General features: G+C 52.7%; 5 protein-coding genes across 5 annotated transcripts; 3 read left to right on the forward strand and 2 right to left on the reverse strand.

The window, feature by feature from the left end:
- Positions 1 to 1355: 1355 nt before the first annotated feature.
- Positions 1356 to 1907, forward strand: PCL5_1 (PHO85 cyclin-5; the record flags this gene model as incomplete). The annotated part of the gene is made up of 1 exon (XM_046091026.1): positions 1356 to 1907. One exon carries the CDS (start codon positions 1356 to 1358, stop codon positions 1905 to 1907), a length of 552 nt encoding a protein of 183 aa, XP_045947002.1.
- A 223-nt stretch (positions 1908 to 2130) lies between these two features.
- On the forward strand, positions 2131 to 3582 carry PCL5_2 (cyclin family protein; the record flags this gene model as incomplete). The annotated part of the gene is made up of 1 exon (XM_046091027.1): positions 2131 to 3582. One exon carries the CDS (start codon positions 2131 to 2133, stop codon positions 3580 to 3582), a length of 1452 nt encoding a protein of 483 aa, XP_045947003.1.
- Positions 3583 to 4614: 1032 nt separating this feature from the next.
- LDX57_009302 (uncharacterized protein) lies at positions 4615 to 5520 on the forward strand (the record flags this gene model as incomplete). Its single annotated transcript, XM_046091028.1, has 1 exon — positions 4615 to 5520. The coding sequence occupies one exon, from the start codon at positions 4615 to 4617 to the stop codon at positions 5518 to 5520; it is 906 nt and encodes a 301-aa protein (XP_045947004.1).
- Positions 5521 to 6734: 1214 nt separating this feature from the next.
- On the reverse strand, positions 6735 to 8122 carry IPI1 (IPI1/TEX10 family protein; the record flags this gene model as incomplete). Its single annotated transcript, XM_046091029.1, has 3 exons — positions 6735 to 7798; positions 7908 to 7980; positions 8075 to 8122. 3 exons carry the CDS (start codon positions 8120 to 8122, stop codon positions 6735 to 6737), a joined length of 1185 nt encoding a protein of 394 aa, XP_045947005.1.
- Positions 8123 to 8898: 776 nt separating this feature from the next.
- On the reverse strand, positions 8899 to 11686 carry GAT1 (Sodium- and chloride-dependent GABA transporter 1; the record flags this gene model as incomplete). Its single annotated transcript, XM_046091030.1, has 2 exons — positions 8899 to 11131; positions 11235 to 11686. The coding sequence occupies 2 exons, from the start codon at positions 11684 to 11686 to the stop codon at positions 8899 to 8901; spliced, it is 2685 nt and encodes an 894-aa protein (XP_045947006.1).
- Between the last annotated feature and the right edge of the window lie 5936 nt (positions 11687 to 17622).

Raw genomic sequence — 17622 nt, forward strand, 5'->3', positions numbered from 1 at the left:
CAAGTCCACCCTTTCAATGAAAGGACGACCTACTTCTCTCCGCTCCTAAGTTCTCTCTTCTCTTCTCATCTGTTCTCTTTCCTTTACTGTTTATTTCTGTGCTTTTTATTTCATTTTTGCAACTGTTGTTCTTTTCTGGTCTGTCTGTTCTCTCCGCTCTTCTGCTCCCTTGAGAAAAACTGGTCCCGGCGTCCGCCACTCTTGCCACCGTTGTGAGTAACATCTGTTCTTGCCCAAATCTCGCCATTCAACCTTTCCCCTTCTTCACTTTTCTACTCTGAATAAGAAATCCTCTTCTTGTCTGCCCACCCCCACTCTGACTGGTTCGCCCCCCCCGGTTAGTCATACTAGAATTAGTCTACCGCTCCGCCCTCTTCCCTTCCCTCCCCCCCAAATAATAATAAGTCAGTTTCCCGACCCTCCAGGCAGCGTTCCTCTCTACCTTGGGGAGTCATAAAATCTTCCGCCGCCGCCCCAAAAATAGGCCCACTGTCCGATGACCTCGTTGCTGACTATTTTCCTCTCTTCGTTTTCGCCTCTAGATTCATAATTCATTCATCCTTCGTCATCCGCCGCCCGCCACCCCCCGCGAAGAGCTGTCGAACAACTGCTGACTGCCTGGACAAGCGCCAAATCTGCCTGCTTGTTTAGACGGTCTGCCGTTCTAGCGGCTCCCTCTTAACCCTCCTTTCATACTTATATCCAACCTCAAGATGTACTCTGTTGCTTCGAAATCTTTTGTTCCGATCGCCTGTGTTGAAGAATCCGCTCCCTCAGAACTCCGCTTCTCCGGCAAGATCGTTGTCTAGACTTCTCTCGAAAGAAACTGAAGTTGAAAGAGTCACGTTGCGGTGTATACTCTTCCTACGTGTCTCTTGCTGATACTCCGCTTCTTTCGGCTGGATCTACACCTGGACTTCTTTACACCGGGTGATCGGAACATTAGATCTAATCCCCTTTCTCATCTACTTTGCCCGATATCTACCTAATCATCTTGTTACTCTTCCTTGACTCATAACCCTTCTCCATCTTTTCCGCCACCGCCGCTTTATCTTTTTATTCTTATCACTTCCTCCCCCCATACGATAAACTGGCGAACTACTTCTCGAAGGCTTGCCGTCGCCTGTGAACAAAAGACGGTTTCTTGTCTTATCGGTATCTCGTTAACGGTTATCTGCACAACGGTTCTTTGAAAAAAACATTACCACGGTTTCTACATCCGCGCAAACCCTTCGCCATATTCGACTTTGATCTACTCGCTATCCTCTTCTCGGATGACCATCTTTTGACTTGCTTAGAAGCTTGTTCAATCATAGGTCACACTTTGACTGGATATACAGTACACCCTATCGGATATGACAGGAATTGACGTTTTGGGTTTGAAAGATCCAAACCCTGGTCTTTCATACACGGCGTCTCATGCGCACCCTTATACTTCTTCGTCCGTCTCCTCTTCCGCTTCCTCTTCGTCCTCGTCGGTCTTCTCCCTGGATGGCTTGTCCACTCAGGGATCCATCTCCTCGACCTCGACGAATTCGGTGGATGTGATTTGGGAGAATGACGGAGAATACCCGGCGGCAGGCCGAGGACTGCCCTCGTTGCATGCCCCGCGGGAGCGTGCTGCTTGCTATCTGAAAGTGCCCCAGCCCGACCTCCCGACTCACCTCCCGGTGGCTCCGGAGTTACGTAAGCACCCTCGGCGCACGAGTCACCTTCAGGGCAACAACGGCACCACGCGGCCTCCGCCGTGTCTCATGCGACAGTCGGAGCGGAAGGTGAACTTTGTCGACAACCTTGTCGGTAAGTCTTTTTTTTCAAACATCTCGTTGGCGTTCGGGCGTCTGGCTAAGCTTTTCTTTCTCTTTCCTTTTTTGGGTACAAAAAGACACCGCTTCGCAAATCGTTGAGATCATCTGGCCCTTATCGGCCGTCTCTCTTCGGAGTGACTCGACGACGGGGTGCAAGGGGGTTTTGCCTCTTCGCACCTTCATCCAAGAGACGCTTCGCAGGTCTCGGACCAGCTACAGTACGTTGCAGGTTGCTCTGTATTATCTGATCAAGATCAAGCCGCACGTGCCTAGTCATGATCTGACGCAGGATCAGACTCGCGGTAAACCTGCCTGCCGAGCCATGCAATGTGGCCGACGCATGTTTCTTGCGGCTTTGATCCTGGCCTCCAAGTACCTGCAGGACCGAAACTATTCGGCCCGCGCCTGGAGCAAGATTTCCGGTCTCAACACCCTCGAGATCAACCAGAACGAGTTGATGTTCTTGCAGGCCGTTGACTGGAAACTCCACATCACCGAGGCCACCTTCCAGCGATGGACCGACATCGTTTTGAAGTACACCCCCGGAGCCGGCGCGATGGCTCTGGAAGGCTACTCTTGGCGCTCGGTGATCCCGAGACTGACGCCCGACCTGGAAGAAGTGGACGTGGCTCCGATGACCCCGCCGGCAAGCTTGGAGGGCTACGATGTCCGCTCTATGGCGGACTCGCCGTCTCCTCGTAGCTCGTCGACGGCGAGAGGAGCATACCCGTCCTACCCCTCGGCCTACCCCGCGGGCGAACCCTGCGTCCTGCCCTCGTTGTCCGAGCGGATCCCCGAGTCTCGGACGACTCATCCCACGGCGGTGGACTCGTTCAACCCGTCCCTGCCCTCGATTCCGCGGCCACCTATGCTGCCGACCCCGCAGATGACCCCCCAGTCGAGCATGGCCACCACTCCTGCAGCGAGTGCTGGCTCCTACCCTCCCCACCGACGGTACATCTGTTCCGCCATGTCTCAGGTGCAGAACATGTGCATGGCGCGGTCGACTCTCGACCAGCGCCCCTCCTTGCCGCTCTGCCCCAAGACTAGCAACGGTTCATTTGATGGTTACCCGACCATGGTCCGTCGGTCTTCTCTGGCTCGCTCGACCTCGTCTGCGTCCTCTCCGGATTCGATGGTTTCGGACGTTTCCACCCTGTCCTCGCAGTCTTCGCGGTCGTCCTCCATGTCTAGTGCATCGGGCGTTACCCTGCCCCGCCTGGCGGTGCAGGCCGCGCTTCGGTCTACGAACAAGGAAAACCGGAAGCCTCTGGCTATTGCGTCACCCATCGACGAGACGTCGCTGGGTGACCTCTACCACTCTTCCTCCCTGGACAAGTACGGCGGCCCGACCGCTCCCCTTTCCGATCTGTCCAACTTTACGCTGGGCACTCCGGTTGACACCACTTCTGCGCACGAAGCGGCCCAGGGTCTCTGTGCACTCTCCGGCGGCAGCGCCGGATCTCGCCAGCCTCATCAGGGCCGCAAGCGCGGTCGCGCCGGGTCCGAGGATTTCCCGCTTCAGAATCATGTTCGCCACCTGATCCATTCCAACGCGGTTCGCCACGGAACGGTCCTCCCTGATGGGAAGATGGCCGATATGTTTCTGAACTCGGGTCCGCGTCGTTCGCAGTCTTTGACGGCCACGCAATTGAAGGCCCTCAACTCGTATGCACCGCTCTCGGGACCCGTCGGTATGAAACGGGCCTGCTGCGGCAGCGAAGCGAACAAGATCGCGTTGAATCCTACGATGCGCGCCGAATATCTGGGCTAGATCCCGATGTTCTTCTATTCTCTCTTTATGCAGTGGACCTGAGTGATCTACGTTCTTTTCTTGTGTTTTTCCTAGGAAGATGGAAACGAACAAAGCCTTCATTATTGCATAACTTTATCATCTGTCCGGTCATGGACCGCGACTTGCAGATACGTGACGCAGACTAGCCAGAGGAAAAAAGTTTTGTGCGAACTTTGTCTCCGGTTGTTTATTTTTCATTGGGGAAAAAACGGTGTTTTTTTTCTTCGTCATTTGTATATACCCAGGTGTTCTATCAGGATTCGAGATGGGAGTCTGCGTCGGCGCCTGCACGGAGCAACGGGCTTTGTTTGTTTGATTTCAAGCCCTGGTTTGTATGATGTATGTTGGGGTGGTTCTTGTGTCTACGAAAGGGGTTCGATCTTTATCTATACTTGCATTTCTTTGTCTACAATTTTTGTTATTGGGTCTCTCGGAGTGTGTGGGATGGCAGGGCTTGTTTGGATTACTTATTACCGATTACCTATTACCTCATACCTAAATCTACGTCTATACAAGAACTCGTGGTCTTTTTCGTCCGTAAATGCTGCCTGTGGAACCACCAGGTCACGCCCGCCAATGACGGGACTGTCAAATTCTTCTCTCGCATGACTTTTCACGTCTCACGCGACTGGATCGACCTGACCGCCGGCAGTCTCTGACTCACCGCCACGCCTGACCATTCGCTGGTTTGTATTCCGAGAGCGCAGTGGCGCCGCCCCATGAGTCACGACTTGGCTGCCTGATTGCTGAGGCAGTATCGGGAACGGCCGGGATCGGAGTCAGGTGGTTGGTTAGTCATACAGCTGGAAAGCTAACCAAACATAGACTAGCGCCATCAGATAAGATTGATCAGACGAGCCGAGGATCAGGTCACCGGCTGCGGTCAAGTGCCTCCCCCTCACTCCTCCTTCCTTCGACCTCATCTCTGAATACTCAATCCAGCTCTTCCCCATATTCCTATCTCTGTATCATAAGCTTATCTCTGTCTATAGAAAACGTGCTGTAGACACGATGGGCAGTCGCGCGGTCGCCCTTCTCTCCACCTTTGGTCTCCTACTGAGTCCCCTTGCTCCGGTGCTAGCCACCCCAGTGGGCAGCGAACCTCGCGCCCTGGGCCAGACATTCCTAAGCACCGACTCAGAGTCTACCTCATCCTCCCAATCCCTCGAACATACATCCCACCGCGATCACGAACATGATACCATCTACGCCGACGACTCCGTCGCCGCAACAGCCGCCCCCTCATGGTTCACCTCCACCCTGCTAGCCCGCCGGCTCCTCGCCCTCTCCACCACCGGCGTCATCTCAACCATCTTCCCCTCCCCCGCCCCGGGCAAATCACACACGCCCGCCTCCCTCGCCGGCCAATCTGTCAGCCTCCGCGAATACATCTCCGACTGCGACGAGCACCTCCCCTCGCACACCTCCCACGGCGGCAACGGCGACCCCACCCTCCTCGGCCTGCACGTCTCCACCACCTTCCGCAACATCGCCGCCGGCTCGAACCTCAGCCTCTCCATCGACTGGTGGGACCACCTGGCCGACACGAATCCCGTCTTCCCTGGTTTCCCGCCCAGCGAGGCCGGGTTACCCCGCGCTACGCTGTTCGGGTACCTCGAGGAATTCCCGGTCCCTGTGCCTGACGACACGAGCGTCGCGTTGACGGATTGTTATACGAAAACCCACCCCGACGCGCGCGTCTGGTTGCCTGGACGGCCCGGGTCGCCGCATTCAAGCTTCTGGGCTAGGATGGTGGTTACGGAGGTTTATTGGATTGGGGGCTTTGGAGGACTGCAGCAGATCGGGTGGATTAATGGGACCGAGTGGAAGGGGATTCGGAGGAGGGGGAGCTTGGCGGGCGTTGGTGATGGGAGGGGATGGGAGGATGTGAGGTTGCCTGGGGAGGAAGCCCATTAGAGTTTGTCTTTGTTATAGCATTGTTTGCTATTTGAGTTCTTGTGGTTGCTCGCAGGCAGAAGCTAGTCGGGGGTTCTGTGTGAACAAGACAAGAGGTTCACCCAATGTACCTACCTATCTATTTGTCACCGAGGGATCAGCGATTGATTCATTCCTCAATGCCACGTCGGGTCTCGTCTCATCTGTTGGTATGCGGTCGTTGATAAGACGGATCCAATGATCATCTCGCAGAACCCGGGAGTATGTCGACGTCTCGAGCGGCATGTGCTTTTATTCCTTCTGCCTTTGGTACTCTCTCTTTTTTCTTTCCTTTCTCTATCTCTACCCGTTAGGTACTACATTGTTACGAATCCAGTACAGATCCAATGAAATGAATCTGAATCCATCCATGACCTCTACATAATCCAAACCCATAATCCAAACCCAGGTACACACATAGGTCAACATATACCCGCAATGGTAATACCATGGAATCCAACATTCTACTCCGCCATCCTTCCCAGACAGACAAAAGGCAAGACAACGCAACAACTCTCCGCTGAACGAACCTCACCGTCTTCTGAACGAACCAGTAGCAAGTACAGTATAGTACCTCTTCTCTCCACCCACAATAGTCAGTTAAGTAACTACTAGGGCCTAACCTCTCTGTTCTACATTAACTTTATTATATATATACTACATACAACCCTCCACATCCACATAGGTTGGTTAGGTTGGTATCTATCAGGGAACTACAAGCAGAGCAAACAAAATTTTTTACATAAAAGAAATTAATAACTACTGGGTTTTCTGGATCTGGAATATCTTCAACGCTATAGCTTGGTAGGTTAGGTTAGGTTAGGTTAGTTTAGTTTAGTTCACTAGCAGCATGTATGTATGTATTCCTGTGGGTTTTCTTTATGAGTTCTGATACCTAGTTGATATGTCATGTAGAATAGAAGAATGAATAGGTGGCAGATGGATATATGGTAAGGAGGTATACCTTACTATAGTGATAGTGATAGTGATAGTAATAGTAATGTAGATTTGACCGGTTTGTATAAACCGTCCGCTGTTTAGCTAGGTAGGCAGGTGTCGTGCAGATAGGTAACTCTAGCTAAGTAAAGTAAATTGATATGATTTCTGTGTAGATCATCCCAACAAACCAAACAAAACAATCTGCATCATGTATAATGTATAAGTATGAGTATGAGTATAATGTATAATAGTATATACTACAAAGAAGCCAACACCCTCCGAATCAAACTCGACACCCTCCCTACCTCTCCTCCCTCCTGTCTCGCCCCCTCGACTCCCCCCGTCACAGAACCCAAGAACCCGCCCTCCACGAACACACGATGCCGATCCTCCTGCGTCTCATACATCTCGCCGTCCGTGTCCCGGGGCGCCCCGAATAGATTCAAATACGCGTATGGCTGCGCGGAGCCAGGCACGAGATGGACTGTCGAGAGGACCGGGAAGTCATAACCAGTACCAGCACCCGCGTTCCCCTCGTCGTCTGCATGACCACCCTCCGTCCCAGGAACAGATCGCAAGTGCGGCGCCAGTCCCGCTTCCAAAAACACACCGAGAACCGTCAACCCTCGAATGAGCCCTTTGCCTTGCTTCGAGGCTTTCCCGAGATCGACACGTCCTGTCGAGCCGGATCCGGAACCTGGCTTCTTTGCCCCCGTGCTACCGCTACCACCAGAGCTACCTCCAGAACCAGAACCAGAACCTGGATACCCCGGCAACCCCCTCGCCTCGACCCCCAAACTCCCTCTCGAGTTCAAACTCGTCCATTTACTCCTCTCCCTGCCCTCCGGATCGGGCGTCTGCCAACCCAACAGCGCCAGGAAGCACTTCAGCAACTTCACCCAGCCACCAGGCGCACTGACGACTTCTTCCCCAGCCACGTCGACCAACCACTCTAGCACGTCGAGGGTCGAGAGACGCACGTCGGCTGCGAGATGGGTCATGCCGGCGCGGATGTAAGGTAGGAGCGCGGAGACGTGGTCGCGGATGTCATTGCCTGGGAGGGTGCGGAGGAGTTTGAGCAGTGCGGAGCGCACGGAAGCGTTTGCGTCGAGGATGAGGGGGAGGAGGGAGGGGAGGAGAGACGGGACCGGGACGGGGAGGGGTGACGAGACGGGGCGCGAGGAGATGGCCGTCGCGAGGTGGGAGAGGGAGTCGCGGCGTTGGGTGTCGGATTTGCTGGTTAGGAGGGAGAGGGAGTGTGTGAATTGTGTTGATTGGGTGGGCGCGGTGAGCGTGAGGGATTGTTGGGTTAGGGTTATTGCTGTTTGAGTCAGTCAGTCAGCCAGGAGGGTGCTGGTGGTGTGTGTGTGTGATGTTGTTAGGGAGGATAGACGGGTGAAGCGCAAGGAGGCGAGAACGTGGGAACGTACATTTCGACTTGAAACTCGTATCTGTAAAATTCTCCGGTTTGGCCTTTGTCTTTCCGACCTTCAATTTCGTTTTCTGCATCAAACCATCAATCAATATCTCTCTTATGCGGATCACTCCCTCCACCTGGAACGGAAGGGAATGGGAAAGATGGACGGTGCCAACATACCTGGAAGTCCTTCTGCTTCTCCTTCTTCTTCTTTGCGCTGGCACCCATGGTCTCTTCTGTCTTCTTTCTTGTGTTTTTCGTGCAATTCGTGTTCTGCGCAAGTGCGACCGTTCAAGTCGGAGGCCTCGAGGATCTGCGGAGAAAAAAGCAGAGGAAATTTTGGAGACGATAAGGCTGCTTATCAGCACGTGATCTGCATCTTATCGTAATATGCATGAGGTGTCTATCTCATCAATCTGTCCACTGAAGTACTCCGTACACATTGTTACTTGTTCATCATGCATAATTCATCTCTACTACGTTGGTTACGAGGATGAATCCAGACATATACGCCATCTACATATACAAAATCAGTTCAAAAGAATATCATAACTACCTAACCCATCAATAACATCACGAACATAACAGTCTATAATCCATTCAATAAGACGGAAACCAGCAATCAATAAGAAAATCAAATCAAAGCAATCAATTAAATCAAATCACAGTGCGCACTTCTGTCCGGCAAAGCCATAAAACAAACACCGGACAGACGCGATTGTATCAAACATAAATCAGACAGCAGAGCATGAAACATAAAACATAAGACAAATCACAAACCAGCAAACAAATCAGGCGCTAGAGTCAACCATTAAATAATATCCGAAAAAAAGAAATCACAAGCTTTCCTTCCTTCATCACCATTAATCTGTCCTCCTCCCCTGATGAAAACAGAACCGTCGCTCGTCTAGCGAGCATGGTTCGGTTCTTTTCATATCTATGAAATCGGTCGTGTGGGCATTGCTGATAATATCGAGTAAAAAAATGAAAAGAGTGTAAGAGAATTATAAGCTCATGGTCAACCATTCCCATTCTTGACTGGCGCCTTGTCCACCAGCAATACTGTGGTTGGCCGGGTTCGCCGCGGCGGGAGGCATCGCGGGAGCCAAGGGAACCACCTTGGATCGACCGGAAGACTTGTTGCTATCTTCGGTCTCGTCGCTGGCCTTTTCCAGCCGCCGCTGCCGTTTGGGAGCCACCTGCACCGCGCTGCGCGGCTGTCCGGTTCCCGGGGATGCGGCGGTGGCGGAAGAGGTGACGGCGGCAACAGACGGAGCGGACTTGGGTGGCGCGGCGGCAATCGGAACCACGCCAGACGCTCGTCCCGGGGCGCTCGACATAGCGGGCGGAGACTCGGAAGCCGTCCCGCTCTGAGCACGACTGGACGTCGGCGTCGTAGCGGGTGCCTGCTGCACCGAGTTCTTGCGCGAGGATTTCTTGGACGATCGAGACGTGCCCACGGCTAGGCTGTTGGCGCTGCTACGGTTGCGCTTCTTGATGACGTCCGTCTTCAGCGACAGCGGTCGCACCACGCCGTGCAGCTTCAAGAACAGGCCGCAAGCGTTGCACAGCGGCTGTCCCTCGGGGTTCCGTCGCCACAGCGGAGTGGTCTGGGTGAAACAGTTGGTACAGGTCGTCGGCCCCGTGCTGCCCTCGCCGTTCTTCGAGCCTCCGGGGCTCGCGGGCCGCGAAGGAGCCGCACTGCTCAGACCGGACTCGGGCGGGGTGTTGGGCGAAGTGTGCGAGGTGTTGGCCGGGTTCATACTCTGCCGCAGCAGTTGCGCCGTGTTGGTCGCCGAGGTGGTCCGGGCAATCTTCTGGCGACGGGGATCCTGCTCCCGGTTGCGAACCTCGCTGACCGAGGCCGCCGATCCGTGTGTTCGTCCGAGACTACCGCTCGGGCTGTTCCATTCACTAGGCGTGTCCATCATATCCGCGGATCCGATGGTGACATGCTTGCGATGCTGAGCGAATCCCGGCAGCGAATGAAACGACCCCGGGAACGAGGTATCCCACTGCATACCCGAGTTCATGTCTCCATTCTCATCGCTGAATTCGGCCGGCATCGCGAGTCCGGCACGCTCCGAAAATGGACGCCCGTCGTCGTCTTCGTTATCGGAATCGCCACCGAACGAGAACATGTTTGTATGGGAAGCCGTAAAATCACCCGGGCCCAAAACCTGAGACGGGTCAACGTGCGGAACTGGATACCCCGGAGAATGCATTGTGTTCGCATTGGTCTGCTGCTGTTGCTGCTGCTGCGGTGCTTGCTGGTCATGCTGGTTGAACATGTATCGGGGCTGCAACGACGCCGAAAGGTTCGAACGGTGGGAAACGTAGTTAGGCACTCGGCGCTGGGTGCGTGTCTCCACCGACGGCATATCGAAATACATGGAATGCTCGCCATCGTAGGCTGGCTGCGGAGTCGACACGGTCGACTGGTATCCCGAGGGAGGGGGCGAAAAGAAATCGGTGGAGTTAAGGGACGACGCCACGGGCGTCTGCGCATACAGGTTGGTGAACGGATTACCCGAGGTCATCGGCGAGTCACTCGGGGAAAAGGTAAAGTGGGTTTGATAGGGGCCGGCGGAGGGAAGGATGGGGTCTTCGCCGAGAGTGAAGGTATCTAGCCCGAACGGCACGCCTGGCGAGGTGTGGTTGGCATGGGTTGACACATGCTGGCTACCGTGATGCAGACCAAACGCCGACGAAGTCGTCGCATCCAACGCGTAATCCGGAACGCCGCCGGAGAGATCGGGGTCGTGGGCCAGCATGGTGTTGGACACGGGGGGAACCTGGGGCGAGGATTCGGCCGGTCGTTTGCGGTTAGGCAACTGCAAGCCAAAGAACTGACGCTCATCGATACTCGTCTTGCGCACGCGACGGGGCACATAACCGAATTCACTGTTCTTGCGCTGGTCCTGAGCCGGATGGTGGAAAGAGGCGGGCACGGGCGTGGATTCGGCCACTTGGTCCTTGCGAGATTTGATGGGGATCGCGGCGGAGCTGGTCGACTGGGGGGGCGCCTTGGTGGCGACATTCGGGGATGGATGATCGGAGGGGGATTCAAAGGGAACGATGAAATCGTCCAGGTTCATCGGATCGGTCGCCGGATCAGGTGCGAAATCCGTCGCAAGATCCGTCGCAGTGGATGACGGTAGGTTGGCAGGAGCTCGGTCGGAGATGCGCAATTGGGCAATGCCACTCGGGCCGGAGATGCTGTTTCGGGCAGGAAACCTTTTGGACGGGTCGAAATCAATCCCATAATAAGCCAGATGTTCCAACCAAGATACAAAGTTCTTACAGGGACACTGTAAGACAACCAACGCTAGGGACAAACCTCGACTGATATAACCGTTCCTGCTCCTTGCGCTTCAAACTCATGGCCATCATTCGCCAGGTCAAATTCTCCATGCGCTCCTGGTTGGGCAACTGGGCTTTGGTCCTAGAATATAGCTTCCATATCTGGGTGGCTAACGGATCTTGCCTTTGCATCTCATCGGGACCGTCGATCCCAACGCGAGGCGGCGCGCCGGTGCTCCACTCGGGGAAGAGCGAGTCCTGAAGTACACCACCGTCCTGCACATGAGACGAATCGGGCGGACTGAGAGGAGAACCGAAGGAAAAGTCGTCGGAGAGTTGAGAGGAAGAAGTGGGAGGAGGAAACTGCTGATGTTGACGATGCTGAAGGGAGGCGGAAGACCGGTCGGCGTCGGCGGAGGAATCGAAGCCAGCGGCGGGTTGAGTCGGTCGCACGCCCCCAGGACCTCGCCCGAGGGTCAACCCGGACATGATCTCGCGGACCTTCTCTCCCTTCTTATTGAATGTGGGCCAGGGAAAGAAAAGAGAAAAAGAGAAAAGAGAAGAAAAATAAAAGCCCGGTATGCAAGGCGATAAGACCGAGGAATTCCAAAGGAGGGGTGAAAAGAAAAATAGATTAGACTCCGAAAAGAGGGAGGGAGGGAGTGTAGAAAAAATAAAAAATAAGAATCAAATCAAATCAAATTGAAGAGAAACGAGAAGAGCAGAAGAGAGATAAGAGAAGAGAAGCGTCCAGGCAATGAGAGGGGGAATTCCCTGCTCTTGTGTGGGAGGATTGGCCAGTCAGGAATTCCAGCTTACCCGCCGTAAACGACTTGTTCGGACGGGAAGAACGAGGGTGTTTCAACTGATCTGTTGTTCGGTCTGTTAGTTTGCTGGATGCATCAACTAATGCGCGTGGATGATTCAATCCATCTCCATCTTCAGGGCGAGGATGATCGCATCTAGATACAGGCACCAAGCGGGAGAGGAATGTAAGGTAGATGTGGTTGGTATGTATAATACATCATTGGCCAGTTCACTAAAATTCCCCAGCACTAAGTCAAACGAAATGAACATACCTAGCGACAGACAGAGAAAACAGGGCGCAGGGCACAGACGGGGATTTGAAGTGATAGAGAAGACCCGACCGAGCAGGGAATGGAGGAATCGAGGAGAGAGGGAGAAGAAGAAGAAAAGAAGAGAGGAAAGACAGGAAGAGGGAGGGGGGAAGCGGACAATGAAAGGAAGAGAAATAAAATGGATGACGGAGGCCAGCCTTACATACCGTACCGCTCTCCGCCCGGAACCAGTAACGGTCTTCTTTTTGGGTCTCGAGGGGTTCCTCTGGAAGGACAGGAGGTTGATTACCGAGAATCAACATATGTTAATGATTTAACAGTCAGATTATACTATATGACACTCTCTTCACCCTCATACTTGAATACAGACTCGCACTTGTAGTGCTCTCAGTATACTCGAGTACACCGTATACTCATACTCTCACAGTAACTATACTAAGTATACTGAAGTATACCCAATACCATACCCGGAAATACCCATACACATACCATCACCCGGTGGCAACCAGGCACCTGTCCTCTAATTAATTTAGACCTGCTCCGTACTCCTACTTAGGACTCTGGACTTGTCCACCTTAGCGTGGCTGTTAGCGCCCCGGGCTAAAATAGACCGAGTCTGTCGGTCCAACCAGTCTGCGCTTGAGCTCGTGGTTTAACGTTGCCGGGGATGTTCTCGAAGCTCCACTTGACTGAGTCTTTGACTTGTCTCTGACTGAAGTCTGTACACAGGTTCATGTCGATTGATGTACAATAGTTTGTAGAATGTAGTATGCAGACCAAGGTACGTAGATAGATAGTTATCCCTTGAATCAACCCGCAACCCATCTCCGAAATCAACCTCCCTTGAACAGAACCAACGTCCACACTGTACAGTGCTGCGTACTGTAGGTAGTAGTTATATCGGCTAAAATCCTCCCAAAAGTACCAACTAAAACTAACAAGTTACTCCGATACAAAATACCAGATCCGTCATCCATCGGCCCTAACAGGGACTAAACTCCGCCAATGACCGTGCTTCCAACCACCCCAATTCTTGTCTGCCGTCCCGATACGGCGGAAATAGAGGTATTATGGGAGTCCTCAATTAATCTACCTATTGTACAGCAGAAGTGTCTAGTCCTGTGGGATTCTCATCCTGGTTGCATTAGCATTAGGTATTGGTGAAGTCAATCATCAATCAATATTCCCATTTCCTTAATTAATTAGGTAGGTAGGTAGGTATTATTCAGTAAGTACGGAGTATTCACTTATTCAACACAGCAAAGCCACAAAATTGAAAAAAAGAAAAAAAGAAAAAGAAGGCAATCGATTTGCCTCCTCCTCCTCCTCATCCTTCCCACGCATGGATGCATCCATGCATGAATGCACAACGATGATGTTAACAGCTGACGATGCCCTTGATCCTCATTCGTGCAGTTAAAAACCGCGGCGTCCGACCGAGTCAGATCGTCCTTTCTCTCCCCGTCCAACAGGATCGCAGTCCGCTCGGGCCAGGAATGGCATTCTGACTTCTGACTTCATGGTGATTCATTCGTTTACAAACTACACACTACGCCGTACACATTACAACTACTCCGGAGGTTACTGTGTACTCTACCTAAGGACATCCACCGCTTAGCTTACCTAGGTAGTGTACACTGTAAACGAGTAAGACAACATCACATCTACTCCTACTCCATCCTGCATAGGCAGGCCAGACTAGTTATCCTACAAGTCGGGACTAGATCCTTTTCAAGCTTGGACAATGCACCTTTCATGCATAGGCTACCCCATCTACCTGGACGGAGGGGAGGGGAGGGGGAAAGGAAAAGGAAACGCGCCCCCATCGGGCCGATATCTTGACTCTTAACGCTTAAATTCTAAGAGTAACTAAAAAAGACAGATAGAGACGGAGATGTGGATACTACGACTGGATAACAGAACAGACAGACAGCAGGCAGACTCCGCTCATCGGACAACCCGACTCAATCGAACCGGAGCAATCAGCCTCCGGATATGACAAGACAGAGCAGACTTGGGCCTCGGAGGACAGAACAGCGGGGCGGACAGGCCCTGTTTGGTCCCGGACGAGTCCCGAGGCCGCCAGAATTGATACGTTCTGCGCATGGATCATGGATGCGATTTAAATTTAGAGTTGAGTGTTCCGGATATACTCTTTCTAAATTTCTAGTAGGAGTAGTTTAATAGGAAAGTTAGTTGATTCTCTGAAGTCTGGACCTTTCCCAAGAATCGCAGTCGGACTTAATTTTTTAGAGGAAGATTGATCGTCGAATGCGGAAGTGCAACTGCCATCGAATCTCTGCACTGATCCTAAATGCGAGATGAGATTCTAGATACGATCAATGCAAACCTCCGACATCGTTCATTTCTTCAGCCGACTAACCCCAAGACAGGCTGTCATCGCAGACAAGTCTTCAGCACTTAAGCAACTTCGCCGTAGTCTTGATGCTTCGCGCTCACCGAGAGCTTAGATTCCTATCTTACCCGAGTCTCGTACGGGTCCGGTATTGAACGACGGGACCGTACGTCTTGTAAAGCGGTTACCACCCGATGCCATTAATACCTTACTTGCCTGCTGCATCGCATTCTTCCTTCCAGCCTCAGATGGCCAAGATGGAACTCCCCCGATCGCATTGATTTGTCTGCGACGAATATCAAATTCTCCTCCCCTCTCAAATCACAAACCGTGCCAGATTGATTTGGATCCACTTTCCTCCCTTGCGGGGTCGCTCATGCCTCTGCTGTTGTCCATCATCCCGGCCCGAATGGCAAACGTCTCTCTGGTCAATGGCTAGACTGGTTGCTTCATGCACTCACTACACCGTACATGCATTCTCACTTTGCTGTGCAGCTGTGCAGCCGGATGAATGTCTTCCAGGAATCCACTTTTAATTTGGGGTTTGGGTTTTTGGGGTTTTCTTTTTCGTTTTGCGTCTCTGCGGCTGCGGGCGCCCCCCCATGCTTGCAGTAGTGAGCTTCCGTAGTCTCGGAGTAGGTCTAGCCTGGCCCTGGCATGTCGATATTACCCGGTCTATAGATGCGACATCATTCGGTACACGGTAGCCTCGTCACGGCGCGTTGATTTGCCTTGTAATTCCGCGACGGTAGACCCTCACCCCACGAACGATGAACGATGGGCACTCCTGCCCGCCTTCCCCCTGGGCGGTGGCAAACCAGTCGGACGGCAGAGAGGATGCCAAGCGGAGGGAAGAAGGGGGTGCGATGTTGTCTAGGGAGACCGTTTAAACAGCAGCGAGCGGGATTGCAAAGCACCTACCTAGGTATTGCCGGATTGGGGATAGGGCGAGCGTGGTGATTTCATTTCCATCTCATTTCGTATCCACTGTCCATGCAGTCCGAATTTCGAATATCAGCATGAAAAGGCCAATCGATCAATCTTGGGCCCCACGGGAGAGAAGGAGGGAAAGCAGGGTCCACCGGCGCTAGAGTCAAGAGTCCGTTCGAGCTGATAATCGATTCACAATGGTGAATGCAATATTAATTGATTGCAGAGATTCCCGTGCATTTCAGTCGAGATAACGGGCGGTGATAAGCTGATAAGAATGTCATTAGCCGTGGTCATCGTAGCCAATGGACTTCCGCCGATCGGGGCCCCGATTGTGCTGGCGACGTAACCGGCTCTTGGTCGGATTTCCTTTTCCTCCGTTCTTGAAGCATCTCGAGTCTTGCTTCTGTTTAGCTGTTGTTAGTACGTTTAGTTCTTTTCTTTTTGGCCGTTGAATTTCCTCTTTTTTTTTTTTTTTGGAAGTTTTCTTTCTTCCATTTCTCTTTATTATCCTTTCCTTTCTTTTGCTTCTTGTTCGGTCGGCAGTCGTATTTCCTGCGTGGCAAAAAGGAAAAAATGAAACATCAGAGTTCAGCCGAGACCCCCCAAATGCCAAGCTAAAAAGCAAAGGGCAAATGTGGGCGAGTGGCGTTCCACGAGGAACCATTCAGAAGCCATTGTTCTCCCAATCCCTAACTATAAGCCGGGCAGTTATTCGTTTCTGGTCGACCGGGAAGGGGGAACAGACCACGCCACGCACCGCGGGTTGACCTGGTGCCCTTTTGGACCGGATGCATTCGCAGCACCTTCCGGTGAGGGGCTCAAAAGGGAAACCAGTCAGACGGCGGTGGACGAGTAAGATGAGAGAAGAGGCTTGTCGTGTGCCTGGGCTAGCGGGCCAGATGGCTGCCCTGTCCTGCCCTGCCCAGTGGCAGTGTCCAGATGCGCTTCGAATAGACTTCTCCGCTGTCTCCAGAGTAATCTGGAGTCTGTAGAGTAGAGTTGAAACCGACGAGGGTAACCGACAGAAAGGACGGCCGATCGCGACTCCACATCATGCAATATGTTAGAGATAAGCAAGAGACAGACATACCTAAACCATAACCCAGGGGGGTGTCGACTGTCGAGTGACGTACCTCCGGCCGTGACAGCATCGACTAGTCTAAATAATCTACAGTATGTGTCCTGTAGTACGACCTTGGATGCATCACTATGATGCCCATCGATTTGTGCTTTTGGCTTTTCTTTGTTGCCTTCCCCAGTTTTGTCGGTGGAGCGTGGCGGGCTGCTCCGTCACTAGAGAACCGGAGCAAGGGAGGAAGCAATCGGAATGCAGATGAAGGTCATCGTAAGCTGTTGGAAATCCTGCCGGTGTTTCTTCGGTTTCATTTGCAGTATCACATTTCTTGTGATATTTTCTTTTTTTCTTTCGTTTCTTCCCTCTCTTCCGACCGGGACAATTCGTTATTCGTTTTGATCATCCCTCCACTCGAGATAAGACGATTAACTGACTCTCCAGCGTTTCTCGAGGGTGTTCTCGGGTGTCCTTTTTCCCACCTAAGCGGCTGCAGCGGACCCGCCGAAAAAATAACAAGGGAAAGTAAGGCCGCCATCACCACCCCCTGCACCAAGCATGTGCTTCCGCATACCTTAGATTATTGCAAGCACGGTCGCAATATCAACACGGACATCCCACACGGCTTGCAGCCCAGTGCAGATGGGATGGTGTGTGGCATGGTAGGCTAGTTGAAGGGGGGGGCGTGAAATACCTCAAGCGAAGGAGGGAACCAGCTCGACTAGCGATGCAGGGAGGAAAAGACATCCATGCTGGGTGGTAGGTGCCCACGAGCCCATTCGTAGGAGGACTAGGAGGTGATTTTGGATCGATAATATACTTTGTTGGAGGGAAATGCGATCGTCAGATCATGTAGGCGTTGGAGCGAACGAATAGAACGGGTCGGTGGTGCAGCGTGGGTGGTAAGGTAGAAATAAGGTGAGAAACGGGTCCCGGGGGAGGGGAGATGGTCGCTCTTCTTTCCCCGCGTTCAGGCCTTTCATTT

This window comes from Aspergillus melleus (assembly GCF_016097325.1).
Source record: "Aspergillus melleus strain CBS 546.65 chromosome Unknown contig5, whole genome shotgun sequence".
NCBI lineage: Eukaryota > Fungi > Ascomycota > Eurotiomycetes > Eurotiales > Aspergillaceae > Aspergillus > Aspergillus melleus.